Raw genomic sequence first — 20243 nt, 5'->3', positions numbered from 1 at the left:
AAGAACAATCCTGTATTTTCCAAGAAATTGGGAACTGTGGCTTGTTCACAAGCCTTCTGAAACAGCAAGGAAAAAAAAGGAATTAAGTTGCAGGACATTTCTGCCATGCCTGAGGCACACACAGACTAAGAAAGGATCTTATACTACACAAAAATATTACAACAGAATAGAAATGCACTCTCCTGTGTTAGCAGCCATCCAGTAAGAACATAATTGAGGAACTGCTTAATTTATAAAAGAGAACAATTTACTCCATGAAAATATAAATGAAAATAAGTACCTTAATTAAGGCATGGTAATAAGTGACTACATCCATAAGTTGTGACAAGACCAAACATAAAAAAAGATTAAAAAAAAAATCTTACTAAGCAATGATCAGTTTTCTGAAAAATACTGAAAATGGGAAAACACCTTTCTCATCCCACAACTATTTTATCCTGAGAACAATAACACATTAGCATCGCTAAAACCATGTAAAATGACATCATTTCTGCCAATATTTTGTGGTACTCGAGGATTTCATTTGCTAGTGCATCAAACGGACAAGCCGCCTTTTGATTCTTAAACAGACGACAAATAATTACTTCAAACAGTGCCTCGCACAGCCACGGAGAATCCTGATGGCATCCAAATATATTAAGCAAATCCCTCGCTCGCAGTGACATATTTAGCTGTCATCCATCTTTGATATTAACAGATGCTATATTGCAAGTAACGCCGCGTGCAGCACACGCAGGCAACGGACAGACAGTAACAGGCGTTGCAAATCCTTTTCAACAGCACAGTAAAACATTAATAAGTCAGACAGAAAGGGTGGAAAATTCACCAGTCCGCAGTTCTATATTGCCTAGAATTAATTAAAAGGAAATGAAATTTCCAATTCTTATGACTGCAAAGAGATTTTCATAACGTGGTAACTGATGCATGGGTGTCTCAGCCTGCAGCAAGGCAGCGCTATTATTTCTACTTACATGTGAACTTCCCTGTTCATGGGAGTTAGATGGAAACTTTGAAAGCTCATTAACAGCTACCTGAATGCCAACACATTACGTATTGTTTTACAGCTGGACATTCTAAAAGAAAATAAGAATACATCACTCTTGATAATCGTGTACAAAAAAAAACATATAGCGAACATGCTTATCCAGCACGTCTGGACAAACTGGTTTTCCCAACTCCTGTGAAATTTCTTGAGACCTCTTCTATGGAAATAGCTCCAAGTTTTCACAAGTTGCCTGTATTTTTGATAATTTAAAAACGCCCAGTGCCTGTAGAGCTGTAAAACAATCACTCCAGGTTATCTGTTAAACGACAGGAATTGATGGTATCACCAGAAATAGTTTTCACCTCATTTTGCTCCAACAGTTTAGTTTAACAGGCTGGTAAGTAGTTCTCAGTACCGAATTTGTCTTGGACCAACAACCAGCCTTATCTAGAGGAAATAGGTGGGATTCTCCCTGAAAGTGCATTTCCCTATCAGCTCATCAAAAGCTGACGAAACCTCTCCAGGTCTTACTTATAAAAGCCATGTTCACCCTAAAGTCAAACCTTGTATGTCAGACCTGTGTACTTTATTCTTTCGTCCATGTGTTCTAACTTACTGAGAAAACTAACTTCTTATATATAAGGCCATATAAATTCTGGTCCCACTGAATCAGATAAGTGAATTATCTCTTTTCAAGAGAAAAAAAAAAAAAGAAGAAAGAATAACACATTACTGAGTGCTGGACAGCATCTTCCTGACACAAGATGTTTCAGTGAGCATCTTATACGTGAACAGTAGCTCTAGAACAAGGAATCAGTATATCCACCTCCATACACTTTGCATAGGAGTAACTCCTACCACTAATGAGGAAGAAACAGCCCTCGATTCCTTTTGGCACCGGAGGAGTCAGTCCACCTGCCTCAACTTCTGCCACTTATTACAGGGGAACCTAAAAATTAGGAACTTGCCATCAAAAAGCAATTACCCCTGCACACTCCAACGGTTATTTGATGTAATTGCTGAAATGTAACTGTAAGTTTTAAATTCTGGTCTTCAGATTTCGAGTGATTATGTGAATTCTAACAAAACAGGAAAAGGAAACAGAACAGAAAAAAAGGCAAAGTTCACAAGAAAGAAGTGACTTATTGTGTGTGAAAAGGGAAAAAAAAAAACGCTATTAGGTTTCTGATGAACAGAGTTCCTTAAAATTTACTCCTTTTGGTCAAAGGAAACTTAACTTTGGAAGGGCCAAGCTTGATATAACATGATTATACATTTACACTGCCCCAGCACAAAGACAACCAAATCACACAGCACAACTCCAACGTTCTAGGCCTTAACAGCAGCACAAAAACAGTTTGTGCCCCTGAACAACACCCATTCTCTACAGCAGCTTTTATTACAAAGTATAAAAGCTAAAGAACACATATAAAAGTAAATCTAATTTGTGACTTTAACCCTTTAAAACAAACGGGTCCAAAAGAGACTTTCTGCAATACACCTGCCTCCTACACAGCCATACATACAAGAATCAAAGCCAGCTTTAAAGCAAAAGCCAAGCACCACCTTTAGGTGAGGGATTTCCTGAATAGTTTCCCCTTCCACCACACACTACATCCCAAATGAGCCTAATATATCTTCTATTTTTTTTTTTTTTTCTTAAAAGGGGCAAACTGAGCTGCTAAAACTCAGGGCAAGTCACCAAAGCGTGACCAGACAAACAATTTCTGCAGATCGCAACTGTTTCAGAGCCGGTCATCTCACTTTTTTCACCTTGCCACATCTGTGCTCAGGGCTGCTGGGCAAGAGGAAGGACCTCTGTGTACAACCACGGCTGTTTCTGTTCACGTCAGGGTTATTACAGAGAAGAAATAAAAAAAAGTCTAGTTTTGGCCCTTGGCTTTGACAGTCTGCGTAGGGAGGGAAAAAGAAAAAAAGAGGAAAAAAAATACGCCGTTGTCATGTTCTTGCCAGCAGCCCCTCCGGCCGCCGGGCCTGCCGCACACCGACCCCGGAGCTGCCGGCAGCTTCGCCTCGCGGACACCGCACCTCACGCGCTGCCAGTCTCCGCCCAGCCGGTTCCTGACCCATCGCACTGAGAAATCCCCCGTTCAACCGCCTCCGAACGCAACCGCCGCCCGCTGCCGGTACCCTCAGGGAGTGGGGGGGGAAAGGGACCACCCGGGGCCTCCCCCCGTCCTCCACACCAAAAATCTTCCGTTGAAACCCCGCGCTCGGACGCGGAGGCTCCCGCGGACACCGGGCCGGGGCCCGAGGCCCCTGGGAAGGGTGTGCGGCGGGGGGACACGGCCCCGCGGCGGGGTGCGAGTACGGGGGCGGCGGGGGAAGCTCCTACCGCGCCGCCCCAAGACAAATCGGGCGGCAGGGCCGGGAGGAGCGGGCCGCGACGGGCCCGTCCCGTTCCCTGGGCTGCACAGGCCGGTCCCCCCAGGGCCGGGGCCCGGCGGCGGCCGAGGGCCGGGCCGCGAGGAGGAGGGCCGGCCGGCGGAGGGAGGCGCGGCGGGCCGCTGTCCGGAAGCGAGAGGCAAAGCCGGGGCCCGTCGCTGAGGAGAGGCGGTGGGGAAGGGGCTCAGCCCGGGGAAGGGAGCGGGAACAAGCCGGCGGGACGGTGTCCAGCACCCCCGGGGGTGGGCAGCACCAAGCCGCGGGGGGCTCCGGCGCCGCGGTCCCGGGGGTGGAGCCGCAGGCGGCGGCAGGGCCCCGCAGGGAGGGAGAGCGAGGGAGAGAGAGGGGAGTCAGGCGCCGGGCGCCCCCGTACCTGGGCTCGCTGGTGGTCCCCTGCAGAGGCGACGGCGGCGGCCCCGCGCTACCCGTCAGCGGAGCGCTCGGCGGCCCGGCGACGGGGTCAGAGCGGAAGGGGGGTGGTGAGGAGAGCTCGGCTCCCTGCGGCCAGCACCTGCCGCCCGCCTCCCCAGCCTGCTCGTTGGCTGCAGCACGCTCCACCTCCATAGCGATTGGGCGCACCGCCCCTAAGCGGCGGCGGCGCTTGCCCATGGCTGAGCCGGCCACTGCACAACAAGACGAGTTCTTCCGTTGATTGGTCGGTTGCGACGGGTAACGGTCCACCCACCAACGGGCGGTCGTTCTAATGTCGCCCTGTCGCTTTCCGCCAATAGAACGCGGCCGTTTGAGACGGCGGCCCGCCCTCAGCTGCTATTGGGCGAGAAAGGGGTAAGGCGCGCTTCGATAGGCGGCGCGGGGTGCCCGTCAGCGCTCCGCGGCTCCGCGCGCCGGCGGGGGCGCGAGGCGGTGAGTACGTGAGGAGCCGCACAGCAGCGCGCGCGGGGCGCGGGGGGGCTGCGGCCGCCCTGCGCCAATGGGGCGGGAAGGGACCGCCCCCCCCCCCCAGCTGTGGCGGCCCCGGGGCGACCAGCCGCGAGCTCCCCCGGGCCAGCGCCTGGCCACCGGGGCCGGCCCCCAGCCGCGGGGCCGCGGCATCGCGCTCTGGGCGGGGGGGCTTACCCCGAGGTGGAGCCACACAGGCCCGGGCCGGAGCTCGCCGGGCCTGTGGCCCTCAGGGCGGCCGCGCGCTGCCCCCGAGGGGAGCCTGGAGCGGGGGTGGCACAGAGGTGTTAAAGATGGCACACGTACAGCTACAGCGACGGTCGCATCGCCCTCAGCACCCGCATCTGCCAAACTCGGGGTGTTCTCCACCAGCTCAGGGCAAGGCAGAGCTCGGAGCCCAGCCCCGTCCCTGTGCCTCCCCCCGCCCCTGACACCGGCACCCCCGGAGGCACCTGAGGAACCAGAGCACCTGTGGGTGAAATGAACATCAAAGGGTGAGAGCAGGTGTGCAGGTGTAATGTGCTCAAGCTCTCACAATAGTCAGGTGGTGGTTTTAGGGTCCTTGTAGACTCCAGTACCTAGAGCTTTTTTTAAAAAAAAATAAAGTTAACCATCACCTGCTAACAGTGTGCTGAACCTGCCTCTCCCCGCCAGTTCATGGTGTCCAAGCAGTGGGATTTACCTACACTTCATTCCAATTTCCCCCCCAGAGCAGCACCACACGATGATGGCAATGTGATTTTGGACAGATGGTGACTGGCATTTTCCTGGCAGAGGACCTGACACAGAGCTACGGTTTCCCCCTTCTCCTGTGGAGATGCCACCAGTAGTGGCCAGTACCTGTACCTGTACCCTGAGCTCCCGCCGTCTCCTCGCACCCCAGTCTCCAGCAGTCACCATCACCCCACGTCAGATAACTCTTTTCAAACTGGCTGCGATTATAGGACCGTGGAAGGCTGCCAGGATGAGGAACTATCAGGGGCATTTTTTAATTCATGCTCAATTAAATTGTGCAGACCATCGATTCTGTACACTTGCTGGGAAAGGAGATGGGAATTCCCAGAATTAAAGAAAGATCCTTACATTGTTTTGTTTTCTGGGGGGTTTTTTGCAGCATTGTTTTTCTTACTTCCCAATTCCTTATCCACAAAACATTTATTTTACCAAATCACATATTGGAAATTACTCCAGAATTTCACAACATAAGTGACACAAGGATGTATGGGAAATGAATACATCCTACCAATAATCTCTACCATTAAAACACACAATCCCTTCACATCCAAAGCCACACGTCAGCTCACTTTATAGCACAGCAGTTTTCCTAGTACAGCTTTATGTTGAGATCTGCAAGCCCCAAATTATAGAGTGTCTGATTTGCAGAGAAATTCTAATTCAGGCTAAACAAACACTAACACTCAGAGCAGTACACTGAAACCTATTGAGGAAAACAAAGTTTGTTTTCCAAATTCCAAATAATAACAAAACCAATATACTAAGGAAGTCATTGCAATAGGTTCTTTCCACTTAAATACACACACTTCCTCAGCTTTGCCCACTCACCTCAAGTTCTTCTCATCACAATATACATTAAAAAGTGGAAGGACATTTTCAATGAAATTCAAATACCAGAAATTTAAAGTGTTTAATGTTAACACGAACCTGGAAACGTGCTTCAGATAAAAAGAATTCAAGGAAAACAGTCACCACTTTCATCTGAAAAGATATTTATTTTGAGAACTTCAACTTGCACATTGTACAAAAAATTGACAAATCCAGCAAAAAAAACCTATAAAATGTTTTTTTTTTTTTTCCTTCCCTAACATATTAACATCATAATCTTATAAAAGGGTAAGAGTTAAGAAAACCAAAAATAGGCACATTTGTTCCAGTCTGTCTGCAGTAAAGTGTGATTAAAACATTCCTGTCTTGTTGAGGTATCAAACTGCAAACTTTGGTAATGGTAGAAAAAGACAACCCATTCACAAAAGCACGTTGGCTCGGTGTCATGTACGAGAACCAAAGTGTTTCATTAAAAAAGTCATAATTGGTTATTCTCCATTTCCAGGCAGAAATGCAACGACACAAATTAAAAAGAATTCCTGTTACCATAACACACCTAGGAGGAAACCTGAAAGTTTGCAAATCCACACTAATCACATACAGCTACAGTGTTCTATTTTACCCAAAGAATAAAATCCGGTTGGCAAGTTTAAATGATTCAGTGCTTACAAAAAAAAAAAAATATATATCTGGTGGTTCAGAGCCCAGTCTTTCCAAAAAGGACAAAAGGCACTTCAAGAATGGCTTTACTATATTCCACAATGGCATTTCTGGATAGAAGACAGCACCTGGCTGAACAAATAGTTCCCTAATAGAAAGAAGTCCAACTGAGGTAGTACTTCATATTGCTCCAACCACTTGGCTATACGCAAGCAGCTTTATTTTTTTTTTTGATACACAAAATTAGCACGAAATGGCTTTTGATAGGTTTCTCAAATGTATAAAAGAACAGCTCTTTAAAAAAAAAAAAAATAGCAAATACCCACTTGTGGTAAAATATCATAAGCCAGGAACCATCTTGTACAAACTGAGCATCAAAATGCTGCCAAAGTGATACACAAGTCTACCTTTATGGCCAAATCCCCATTGAAGATTGTTCTAGCAACCAAGCCATTTTCTTTTTAATTAAAAAATAAAAAAGTTAAAAGAAAAAAAAACCCAAGGGGCACTCTGAGAACTTTCACAATGATTAGCAGCCCTACCGGAAGCACTTTGTAAGTCCATTAACAAAAACATGATTCTGTGCTGATGAATGGCAGTTTTGAAGGGGAAAAAAAAAATGCAAAGTTCAACATTTAGAACAAAAACAAAACCCACGAACATACAAAAGGATTTTCCTTGAAGTTTATAGTTTTTTTAAAAACAAGGAAGACTTTAAACTTTTTTTAGGGGTCTGGGAGAACAGACTACTTTTTTTTTTTTTTTAAATTAAGCTCATTGAAAACCCATTAATAAGTTTGAACAAAAGAAAATTAGAAGTGCTTTACAGAATCACCGTCCATTGCCATATCCAGGGAAGAGCTGAGTTAGAAGGGTCTGCAGTGTTTCGTTCACTTGCATGGTATAATTTTTGCCAAGGTCGTAGCGGCAGGCGGGACAACTGTACACATCAGCTTTGAAGGATCTATCCAAACAATCCTGGTGAAGGACAACAAAAGAATTGGTTAGGAAATAGAGAGGTGGCATTCAGCTTATTCTACAAAGACCCCAATGGGGAGAACGAGATTCCTTTTCTATGCTGGTTCCCCCAGGTGTTGACAAGGGCTGAGAAAGGCCGAGAGCAACGCAAGGCTGGCAGTGGGAGAGAAAACTTCCTTCGTTACAGGCAATAGCGCGTGCATTTCAACAGAGCACGCTCGTCAGGGACAAAGGATTTAGGTATAGGGTAGAGATATTTCATTCAATTATCACAGAATCAATCAGGTTGGAAGAGCCCTCTGGGATCATCGAGTCCAACCGTTGCCCTGACACCACCATGTCAACTAGACCAGGGCACTAAGTGCCATGTCCAGTCTTTTCTTAAACCCCTCCAGAGATGGTGACTCCACCACCTCCCTGGGCAGCCCCTTCCAATGGCTAATGACCCTTGCTGAGAAGAAATGCTTCCTAATGTCCAACCTGAACCTCCCCTGGCCAAGCTTGAGGCTGTGTCCTCTTGTCCTATCGCTGGTTGCCTGGGAGAAGAGGCCGACTCCCACCTGCTACAACCTCCCTTCAGGTAGTTGTAGACTGCACTAAGGTCACCTCTGAGCCTCCTCTTCTCCAGGCTAAACAACGCCAGCTCCCTCAGCCGTTCCTCATAGGTCAGACCCTCCAGACCCTTCACCAGCTTGGTTGCCCTCCTCTGGACTCGCTCCAACACCTCAACATTATGTTTCTAAAGATCAAGAATTCCCCTGCAGCTGTTAAAGACTGTTGGAGCTTCTGCAGAAACACTTCACATAGTTCTTCAAAAAACAAACTAAACCCCTATGCACTCTGTTACACTGTCGAATCCATCCGTGTCACCTAGCAGAATTACTGAGCCCGATGAGAGAAGCTCTCATCGTCTTTTAAAAGAGCCTGATAGTAGCAACAACCTGATAGTTTGCAAAACTTTCTCTAAAGCACAGACTTTTCTATACCAAAGAACTTTCATCAAATCATAAGGTTTTAACATATAAACCTGACTCACACTAAAAGACTGATTACTGGCAAAACCCCCCAAACCTACACCTACACCCCCACCTCTCTCACCACTAAACAAGTCAGCTCAAGGCTTGTTGGCTCGACAGAACTCGACAGAGGAGTTGTATCCACTGCTCACCTTGCACACGTTGTGTTGGCATACGGTTGTGACTGGCCGGAACACAACCTCCTGACAGCAGATACACAAGAAGGCCTCTTCAACTTTATTTAGAAATTTCTGTAAAGAGAACATTTGATTCAACTTACTGCTACTACCCTTGGAAAGATACAGCCAAGAAAAAATCCAAACCACCCCACATGAAATGCAAGGGATTATTTTAGACATAGAAAATTTTTCTACAAAGTTCAACAAGGAAAAAAATAGTCTCATTAACAAGTTCTTGTCCTACTTACTGACCTCGAACACAGTACTTTAAAGTTATGCTCTGGATGTCTACACTGAAAAAAAAAATGCTATAGGTCTGAGGCTGTTTCTTTATGCAGCCAAGAGGTCTGTGTCTAGGGATAGTACACTAATTAGTTGTCACTGTATTTCTGGAAAGAAAAGCATGATATACCGGTCCATCTTTGAGAGCTTCTAGTACTTCATTCCACAGTTTTTCATTGGCTTCATCACTTTTTATAAGAGATTTTTGCTGAGGTGTCAGCTTGTATGGCTCAACTTTAGTTTTCTTTGGAGTCCCTGTAGGGGAGGTAATGGGTTTTTCCTCCCCACCTGAAAGGAAACACAATGACTTTTTAAACAAACAAATAAAAAGCAACCAGAAAAGAGTAACTAGGTAAAACGCACAAAAACCTACAAGGCTTTCTATATCCACTTGCCTACTCCACAAACCTGCTGATTTCCTTTTCCTCTTTCCTTTCCCCGGGGTATCAAACTCATCATCTCCATTATTTTCTTTTTCCTTATCTTTGTTTGCAACAGCTTCCAAATACCCTTCAGGATACTATAGGAAAACACAAACCAAAAAGCATCCAATGCAAACATGCCAGTTCGTAGCGTTACAGACTATCACAGGTCAGAAGAATGACCTCTGGAGGACTGCTCCAGGGGTGCTCTGGTTTAAGGAATAGATCCCTGCTTGTGCAAAGCACTTATTCAGACTATAGAAATTCCATATAAGAAAGGGAGTTTTGTCCATTTAGCCTCCTGATGTAAAAAGAAAACAAACAACCCACAAGACTGAAAGCACCAAGGAGGGCTGTCTTGATTCTTACGCAAGGATCATCCTCAGTAAGAACATGTAATAGAAAAATTCCTGCTAGCCATCAAGTTCCTTGTCCAGGGGAACCATGGAGATGTTCCAAAAGACTACCTGCATTGTCAGGCCAAGCTTTTTCATCCTGTCCTTTCCTTCCTTGGTCCAAGGAGCAGGTTCTTCATCATCCCTCCTAAGTAAGTAACGCCACACTAAAAATCCAGATTTCCCTGTCTCGGGCCAGTATTTCACAACCTAAAAAAATCAGATGGAAGTCCATCAGACACTGTAAAAACCCCTTGGCCATAACCCAATTATCTTTCCCTAAATCAGCAGGCAAATTCAAATCCTTCTTACCTTATATATCCCATCATATCTGTTCCCTTCTACAGGAGCATATTTGCTGTGTTTGCCTCCTTTTACATTCCTCACCACTCGGACCGGCTTCCCAGCTCTCCAGTCCTTGGCTTCAGCTCCATTTTTGTCGTTGACGGGGGCACTGCAGTTCAGAGCCAGAGCTCTGTAAGAGAAAGTCCCACCAACTTAGTGTACTGATCAGGCAGAACTGTTCAGAATCAGGAAAAAGGATGTAGCCAGGCTCCCGTGTGTTTGTCTTAAACAGCAAGACTTTCAAGTATCTTGTGTAACACTAAGAACTCTGGGAGACAGTAATTAAGTCTCCTGACTGGGGACCACATTTTAAATATATTGATTATTCATTATATTACCCTAATGTAATTGCATGGACCACCTCCTCCACTCAAGTCCACCCTTATTCATAAGAGCAACCATTCAGAATTACAAATGATCTGGTCTCCCAACATGACTCACACACCAGTGGCTGCAAAGGTCTTCAGGAGAGAGTATGAGAACTTCTACGCTAATTTATTACTCTGTTCCTTAAGTTTCAGTCAATATTAAATGCGAGACTAATACCTTTTACAATTCTGCTTCATTTATAGTGGACCATAAGAAGCATTTCCATTGTGCAACTGATCTGTAGCCTACAGCACAGTTGAAACTTTGACAGCTTTTCCACTTAGTCCATTTCTTTTGATATAAACAGGACAAACACTTTTCCAGGTTAACAGATTGCCAGCTACTGAGGTTAGGAACGGAGCGTGAATGCTGCTGACCTGTTCATATTGGTGAGTTTTTGATCACAAGACTGCTCCGCTGTGCGTTTGTTTCCCGAAAGATCACGCCCTCCGCTCCCTGTATATGTGAAGGAATTTCCATGATCCTGAAATGTACATGGATGGTTTCAACACGTTCACAAAAATAATTCAATAAAAGCAGAAGAGTCTTTTAATCAAGCAGCTTTAATATGGTATTCTCAAAAAAGAAAAGATGCTTCCTGTGTTTAAGCTCCCAGACTCAGTTAGTTTATGGTCCTCTCTCATGTTGCCAAGAGAGGAGAGTCAGGGTGACAACTGTTGTCTTGTCACACACTTCTAACAGTGCACAGACCTCTGCCACGAGAGCAGCGCACCACTCACAGGAGCTGCTGGGAAGTGGGGGGGCATGTTCCAGGTACGATAACGTAACTTGTGCCTCAGTACTTACACTGCTACAGGGCCCTGCAGTCAGAATTAACACTTGGAACAGCTCCTGAGATTCCTGGCTCTCTGTTTTACAGGAGTTCTAACAGGCATTGGGGATCAGGGGGTGCAGGCTAGCAATGCACCGGTGATCTGCAAGAAGAACGAGCAGTAGAGCCTGGTACAGCCTCGTGAGGGTGAGGTTTGGCTAGCAGAACCAAAGGGGACACTCAGAAGTAGGACTTCTGTCCTCTCCTGACACAGGAAAATCTGGCAGCACATACCATGAGACTGTTCAAACTGTGGATGTGATGGAGACCCTGGACTAAGGACTCTTAGATTAAAAGCTGACATATGGGATACTAAACTTAATTTAGATGATCCCCTTTCTCAGGTTGGCACATATTAGTGAATTGTATTTTCCTTTGCCTAGTTTTCTTCTGAAGAACGTACGTATCGTCAAGATGGGGAAACATCTGATATAGAGTGTAAAAAGTAACTAAGGCCAAGTCTTTAACTACAAGGTAGATGGGTTCTCAGGCATAAATAATCAAGATTCACTTACTATATCATCTTCGTAGCCTCCTGCCAGAACCAAGGAGTAGGCACCATCGTTACTTCTGCCGTGTATACCTGCGACGTGGGGCCTGTGAACACCGGATTCGCTCACCTGAAATAAAAAAAGTTTGCCAGGCAACTGCTGTCAGCAGGTTACAGGCAACATGACTACCCGTTGGTCTTGGAACTAAATTAGGCAGTGGTACTATTTCAGATTTATTTTGCATATATTACAGGGTGAAATCATGTTCTCACCACTCTCCTCCAAAAAGCTCCAGGTAGAGGAAAGAAAAACGCCTTTAAAAAATAATCCATTCACTATTTCAGTTAATTGAACACATGGATGTTTTTTATTATGTGAATTTAGAAATTTGGAACTTTCTCACTGAGATTGCTTATTAAAAAGCTCCAGGAATTTAAGAATAATATAGAAATTAAACGTTTGTATAAGGGGATTGGTTTTGAAAGACTTGCAATAGCAACCTTCACCTAATACTTCAAAACAAGATTTGGAGAGGTCAGTGCTTTTTCTTCCCCAGCTAACAGGATGATAAAACCTTCTGTTTAATATATCTAGGTATTTGAGAGAGACCCTTACCAGCAGAACAAGTGGGAGATACCACCCATCTCCAGGACAAACTACTGGGAACAAATAAGTTTGGTTTGGGGGTTTTGAGTTACCAAAAAAAAGCGCTAAAGAAAAACAAACACTTGAAATGCCTGGACAATGCAGCATTAGTTATGGAACACTTGATCTAGACAAAGCCAAAATTCTTTCCTTTCTGCACTTACATATCCAGTGACATACACTCCAAGATTAACTGTTTCAGGTTTCTCCCAAGAGCTGGATCATTCCCATTTTTCCCTACAGTCGCTCAGGCCAGGATTCAGCTTCATACCTGAACTCTGAACTTCCACATCGTGCCAACAGGAATCCCAGGAATTGGGCCATAGTGGTTTGAGGGGACAATGGTACATTCCTTGGTGCGACCAACACATGCCATACCCTGTTGTGAAGAGCAAGACCCATCAGCCAAGAATGACAAGGAACTAACACACACTATTTGTCAAAATAAAACGGCTTTTGAACTGACCTTGCCCCAGTCTCTCCGCGAGGATGAATTAGCAGATGCCATCTTTTGTTTCTTTTTACTTTCTTTTAATTTCTCTCCTGCTAAAACCACCTCACTTGCATCATTTCGACACTCAGGGCAATACCTAAAGTCACCAGTCAATGAAAATTAACTAGCAGCAAAGCCTTCAAAGAGAATTTCCTCAAAACATACCGAGTTGTAACATTATGATTTCCTCATGTGAAACTAGACAGGACACTGAAACAACTCTCCATACTGGAATTAGACCTGTATTAGCTGCTGTTCTTGCACAACCTTCTAAGCCATTGCAGATGTGTCAGGAAATCAGCTGTATCATAAAATCATTGTGTAAAATGCTGAAACAGGACACAAGGAATAAAACAGTATATTTCACTATCTATACATATACAAATAGATGTATTTCACTATCTATGTCTATCTCTATATATCTACCACCAACTATATTTAATATATAAAACTATATATACCACCAGCCTAATATGGTGATGGGGCCTGTGGACTACCTGTAGGGGACCCATAAAAACCACTACACAAGTTAAGCTTCCTGGCATCAGGTTTGCCTTTGGTTTATAGGGAGCTCCAGTTCTCTTTGAATAGCCATATAGATCCCAAACCTGGGAAAAGAAGTTTGAAAGCCACTGGCTTAAAACATACTCTAACTAAACTGACACTCAAGAAAAGCTATGAAGTCCTATCAAAAAAAAAAAAAAAACACAAACCAAAACCCACACAAACATCTCTTCACCTCCCACGGTCACAATATTGCCACCTAAGGGCAGCATGAAGCCCTAGACCTCACTTGCTGCTCCTAATTAGCTGGTAATTGTGACACCACACACACATACTCAGAACTTACCAATCCTCATCATCTGGTATACTACTAAGGGGAGGGTTGAGGCAGTAGATGTGGAAAGCCATATCACACTCATCACACATTAGCTGTTTATCTGGATCTTGTTTACCTCCACAGATATGGCAAGCACAAATTCTGCAGGTCTTGTTCGGGTTGTCCTTACAAGCTTTACACACAGGTCCATTTTGTCCTGTTAGCAAGAAGAAACCACAGGCTACTTCAGACTCCAGAAAGCACCAAGATACGCTGGAAATGGTCAAAGGAGTCACAACTACAAGTGTCTTGGAGCTCTTAGACCTTTGATCCTCACAAAGGCAATCAGCAGAACGTCAGAAGGTAAAACTGAGACATGCAAGAACTATGCAACAGACTCACGTTTTAATGGACTGGCACTAATTGGACAAGCACTGCCCGGTTCTTCAATTTTATAAATTTCATCCACTAATATAATTCTGCAGTCATTCAAGGAATCCCCAGCATCCCTGTGAGTTGATAAAAGTCAAAAAGATCAGACTTCGAAAGTATCACACAGCGTGAATTCACAGCCATGCATGAACATCGGTCATGCAGACTGCTCTGGTGTTAGTCCTGTGCCACAAGAAACCTGTCATAGCATCACATCACCTGGGACAGTGGCATGACAGCATTACTATGAATCAAATCCTTTTCATGCAATTGAAGTGTACCCCCTCTTGTCTCAATGAGAATCCAGGCACTTGTAGCATTCAATTTACCACTAGTGACTCTTCTGCCCCCACAATATGTTTCAGAATAACTCTTCTCATCCTTTAAGAGTTAAAAAGTCAAAATCGCTGTGGTGAGAGGAAAAAGGAGGAATATTCTGGCAACCCTCTGAAACTTGTATCTGAAACTTTAAATAAAATAGACTTTTTTTTCCCCCCCCGAAAATGGCAGTCCCTTATATGTAGGCGCGTTTTCTCCTTCAGGAGAGAACTAGAGTAATTTTTCATCATCTTTATAAAGTGAGGGTTCAGTCTACATTATCATATCTAGCATAAAACGTGACACTGAAGTTTTTGTAAACCCATTATGGATAGTTAACAGAGCAAACAACTCTTCGCCTCTTAGCGAACACGGGGCTTCACATCCTCCCAGCATTACGTGAACCCACAGATCAGCGTGCCCTGTGATTCCTTGTCCAGTTCCTCCAGTGAAAGTTAATCAAAAGCGCAGTACGATGAAGTCGAGCACCCACAAACGTCAGCCCAACTCCTCATCTCTCCCCAGCACTTCTGGTGCACCATTTTTGTTGCACTGTTTTTTTTTTTTTCAGCAGAGTCACTCAGACCTCGTGAAAGCTGAAGCAAAGGTGGGGAATTCAATTTATTCTGCATTATGAATTTGCTTACCCAAGTAATATCTTTGCATTTATCTCCCTGATCATTTTCGTTTCCCTTTTTTGCAGAATCTCCGCATCATACCAAAAACCTCTCTCTTTTGGTTCATCGGGATTATAGTTGACCATCACCACCTGGCCTACTTCTAGCTGGTGCCACTTCAAAATAGTCCGTGCACGAGCCCGTACATCATTCGAACTCAATTCTACAACTCCATTCTCTGGATAACTTGAAGTAGAAGGGAGGCATGGAGGGACAAAGAAGAAAAATCAGATTCAACATCGCAAGTTGTTACAAGTGATAGCTCCTATCCAGAGAGGCTGATTTAAGAACCGATGCCATGCAACACACAACACCACCATCAAGAATAAAATCCCCTTCTCCCACACAGGCACAGCCAGAATCAGGCAGCCTAAGTTTACTACTATTGTATCCCATTTAAAACTTGGATAACAGCATTTCATATTTCTAAAAACATGATTCCAGCCCACTGGAATTCCAGTTGGAATTCCAACTGTAAGACAAACTTACAGTTAACAGGGCTCAATAATGTAATGACCCGAGTCAGCCCAGTTCTGTTTTACCCCATGGATCTCTACAATAAAACTTCCCAGCAACATCATGATCCAAATGACTTTATTAGCCAAGAAGGTAACAAAACTCACTCTTCATATTTCACATGATATATTACATCTTCTTCAGGAATGGTTGTCGGCTGATCAGGATCTGTGCAACTGTCAGCTGATCCATTTGTAGGTTTTTTTCTGGTTACATTTACAACCTGGGCTTCAAACCACGCTCCCATGTTCATATCTCGAGCATCAACCAAGTCATTGATCTACACGAAACAAAGCACACAGCTCACCAAAATGGATTTTCAAATCAAGCATTAATTTCCAAGTCTACTTGAAGATTTAACTATCTCAAGAACTTCACCATCATCAAGACATTTAACAGATGGTCTTAAAAATTAAGGTTTCCTTTGCCTTCCTGATACTGTTGTGCACCCCTACAGTCTTCTCAGGTTAGGCTAAAAATCCCTTCTACACCAACATGTGTACAACCAGCTTTCTTCTCAAGTACAAGCCATTATTAGTTAGTCTGTAACAGACTTTCAGAACCATCTTGCTCATAGTCTGGCAAAGACATCACTAGATCCATAATAAAATCCATTGAAACAGACAAGTAAAATGATTCTGAACAGCTGGTTGAGATTTTCTTTTGTTCATTCAAGAAAGTTTCAGCTTTGCAGTGACTCCAAGCAAAAATATTGGGAAAGTTTTTTAAATCAAAACAGGCACTCTGAAGGCTTTTCTTTTTAAATCAATTAATGTATTGTAGCTTTAGTTAAAAGGATAAAATGAAAAATAAGATGTTTCAACTTACAATATGTTGAATTTAATTGGTTTGTGGGTTGGTTGGTTGGTTATTTTGTTGTTTGCTCTTGGAGGTTTTAAGACAAAAAGAAAACACCCACACAACTGGGGCATGAAAGATTTTCAGAAATTGTCAACTACAGAGAAACAATTCCCCTCCCGAAGTGCAGTTTTAAGTAATCTTAAATTTTTCAATGACTCACCTTATAGAGGCCAAACCCCGGGTCAGTCCAGTCAGGCTGCGCCGCTGTGCTCGGCTGCCCCTCCAGTTCCATGGCACCTTCTCCGTTGTGAGAGCTTTTGTCGGATTCACTTTGGCCTGAGCCGCAGCCAGAGTCTGTGTCGGAGAGTTCAGAATCCTTTTCCTTACTCACAGCAGGAAGCACTGCTGGGCTTTGTCTGACCAGGAGTTGAACAATATCGTTCAGTCCAACGCTGTAATCGAAAAGGGAGTGACCATCTTCCATCTACAGGGAAAGCATCAAAATAATCTGGTTGTTTCATTCAAGGGAGATTTTCCAATTCAAAACCACCCATCATGCTGTAATCGTCTCTACGCGCCAAGACAGACCACATTGCTTGAAAACCATTCATAATCAAGGAACTTGGCAGCTCTTCAGCATCACAGTTACTTATAGATTGTTATTCTTACTATTTAAAATGTTCTTTTTTTCAACGGACTCTACAAGCTAGAAGAACAAGACTTCCACGCGGCGGTAGACTTGCTACCCAGAGTAAGCCACCGCGTTCTAGATCTGCAAAGGTTTGCAGCACATCCCCTGGAAATATCAGCTCCGGGAAGGACTAAAGAACTACAGATGCCCTCCATTCCTATCAGGATGTAAAGATAATTCCACATTACCTACAAACTCAAAAGTTCTTTCTGCCTTAGTTCAGACACAACCTGTAACACCAACATTAACACAAACTGGTCTTTATGTCGTCATTGTGTATGTTCCAGATTATTGTTACATCACTCTGTTACATGCGGCATAAGTAGAAGCCAAAGAGTTAATCACCTACTTTTCTCCGGGCAAGAACACAATTTTTCCATTGAAAGTAAAATCAAAAGAGATTCAATTCAACTTGAAACTACCCAATCACTTTTTCACGTAGCCAGGCATGTCCTCATTTCACACCCTCGCTAATTTTAAGAGTTTATTTTGCAGCTCTGGCATTGTGTGTAGTCAAATCAAGATCCTACCCCTGCAAAAAGTAAGAGGAGTACAGAGGACCAAACAGGGCTCTCAATTACCCTTCGAGAACTCTGAGGAGCGCTACCATTTTAGAGTTAAAATGTAGTACTCGAGACCACAGTGCAGTTAGAAGTTTAGACAAGCTTCACCACATATTTAAGGTCTGACTAAGAAATTATACAGGAAATGATCATCCCCTTCCAGCCCAAACCACCAGAAAAAGCAATCCCCAGAGCTTTGTTCTCTATCAGGGGGAAACAGAGCAAAACCACAAGAATTTACACTTCACAGGAATCACCATGATAATTCAATTCTGATTTATGGCATAAAATGGCTACGGAACAGTCCCTGGAAATCTGACTGTACAGGAAGTGATCTGGACTTTTTCTGGTTTAAGAGATGAAAACTCATTGAGATACACAAGAGCAAACGAGAAATCGATTGTTTCTTCTGAACAAAGAGACAACAGGACAAGCGGGGTATCATCAACCGTAGTTATCACCAAGGAACACAAGTGACAACAGGTGCAAACAGAAACGGAAAAGCAGAGAACACAAACGGGACATGAAACCACAGGAGTTCAAAGGACAGTCTGAAAGAGGTGCCAACATCTGACAATGTACCTCTCACAAAGGAGGCAGGATTTTTAATTAACGAGTCTTTCCCTGACATCATTTTAAAATCCTAAGGAATCAGAATTTGAACATTTCTAATGATTCAAAAAGCCAGACAAAGCACAAATGAGCGCAGCAGGTGAACGATGACTAAGAGAGGTGAGATCACACAGGATAAACATTTCTGTCTAAAACCACGCCTAAACTAAGAACTACTGGAATTACACAAAGAGGAATTATCTTGGTAATTGGTAAGGCAAGTGCATCCTTACTGGAAAAAAGTCACTACTTTACTGAAAAATCTGTTTAACCTTAATTATCTGCCCAGACTTGGGTGGAAGCAAGGCAGACAGTTGGTATGTACCCTCGCCCAGTCCTCCCTTATCTACAATCACAAATGGCTAATTACTGCATCTACCCTAACACAACAGGGACGAGGTGACACAAGCCCTTCAGAGATGCTTCATATTCCTACAAACCTCTGTTTGTTTTTTTTTTTTACTACTACTGGTACCTGAGCTTGTTAGATTAAAGCTAGTCCAGGTTTATTTCCATATCCTACAGTCCCAACTGCTAATTACACCGTCCGGCTAGCTCGAGGCATCCCAAAATGGAGGGGAAGGTGGGAAAAAAGCGACTAGAAGGAATTGTCTAACTCCACCCAGCTCACACTATCCCAACTGCAGCCTAAAGTAGCTAAAGACCAACCAACCACTGGTTCAGAGTTTCTTTAGCATGAAGGTTTAGCAGTGTAGTACTGTGCAGGATATGGAAAAAGTGTTTTAAACCAGTTGTTCTTAGTGCTAATTTAGATACATTATTAACTCACGTGGAAGAAAATCGTCGTACAACTGCGATAGTAAACATACTGTCGAGAACATAATCTACTACTGAGACACTCAAGATTTTACAGCGAGTTCTGTACCTAAGGAGAGTTTGATATAAGAGCAGAAAAACCTAAAAAGCACGAGCTGCTATTTCAATTTCCAAAGAAAAATAGGAAACGGGATCTTTACGGCTTTCAGAGTAAAAACCCGCCAGGCTTGAAAACTTTAAGCACTAAACCACAAAACCCTTAGTAATATTTTCAGAGACTTCGCAAAGGCGCTGTCAAGACCGAAAAGCAACACACTAGATGAAAAATAGTAAGGAAAAGAAAAATTTTGGAAACTTAAATAAAAAACAAAGCGCACTGTCGTGCTGCCTCCTCTCCTTGCAGACCCACCGCCCGAGCAGCGGGGAAGGGAGGCCGGGAGTCACTAGATGGCAGCAAAACATCCCCTTTTCAGGCAATTAAAAAAAATAAATTAATTAATTAATTAAAATATCTCTCCCCAGCTGGCGGGGGACAAAGTTTGGGGGACGGAGGCGGGCGGGGGGTCCCGCAGCCGCTAAGCGGCTGCGGGACCCCCCGCCCGCCTCCGTCCCCCTTCTGCTGAGGGGCTGGGGCTGTCAAACATCCCCCCGCCGCGCCGGTACCTGTTTGCCGCGGTAGAAGAGCCTTTGCCGGTGAGGCTCGACACCGAAAACCTCGTGTATCCGTAAGCGCAGCCCTTCCACCTTGGTGAGTTTGGAAAGCGAATCCACGCGGTGAGTTTCCTTCCCGTCCATGGTGCGTACTTGGATCCACATGGCTCCGGTCCTGTTCACACCGGGATGAGAACGAACGAGTGTTAAAACGACGGTAACTCGCTGAGTCCCGGTCCCGCCGGCGAATCCTATCAATGAGCCCGCTCAACCTACCGCGCCGGCCCGGCCCCGCCGCCCGGCCCGCCAGCCAGGCGGCCGGCCCGCCCCCCTTCTCCCCCGCCACCTCCCATTGGTCAACAGCCCGGCCGGCTCCAGCACCGATTGGTTATTAGAGGCTTAAACCCCGCCCCTCCCACTGTGA

General features: G+C 44.5%; 2 protein-coding genes across 3 annotated transcripts in view; both read right to left on the bottom strand.

Moving 5' to 3' along the window:
- The window catches only part of KDM4B (lysine demethylase 4B), an 85639-nt gene extending 81710 nt beyond the window's left edge, over positions 1 to 3929 (bottom strand). The window contains exon 1 of one of the 2 annotated variants that reach the window (XM_068420470.1): positions 3765 to 3929. The gene's annotated coding sequence lies outside the window, so the exon portion shown is untranslated. The remainder of the gene's footprint in view (positions 1 to 3764) is intronic. The other variant, XM_068420472.1, reaches the window with a different exon arrangement.
- Positions 3930 to 7345: 3416 nt separating this feature from the next.
- Positions 7346 to 19984, bottom strand: UHRF1 (ubiquitin like with PHD and ring finger domains 1). Its single transcript, XM_068420481.1, has 16 exons — positions 19832 to 19984; positions 16746 to 17009; positions 15832 to 16004; positions 15179 to 15394; positions 14202 to 14290; positions 13812 to 14022; positions 12935 to 13058; positions 12740 to 12847; positions 11848 to 11952; positions 10878 to 10984; positions 10099 to 10261; positions 9859 to 9996; positions 9378 to 9489; positions 9100 to 9257; positions 8661 to 8759; positions 7346 to 7492 (listed from the first exon to the last, which is right to left on the bottom strand). Exons 1-16 carry the CDS (start codon positions 19982 to 19984, stop codon positions 7346 to 7348), a joined length of 2367 nt encoding a protein of 788 aa, XP_068276582.1.
- Between the last annotated feature and the right edge of the window lie 259 nt (positions 19985 to 20243).

The sequence above is a fragment of the Nyctibius grandis genome, chromosome 31 (assembly GCF_013368605.1).
Source record: "Nyctibius grandis isolate bNycGra1 chromosome 31, bNycGra1.pri, whole genome shotgun sequence".
Lineage (NCBI taxonomy): Eukaryota > Metazoa > Chordata > Aves > Nyctibiiformes > Nyctibiidae > Nyctibius > Nyctibius grandis.
This window is presented reverse-complemented; position numbering and strand designations above follow the sequence as displayed.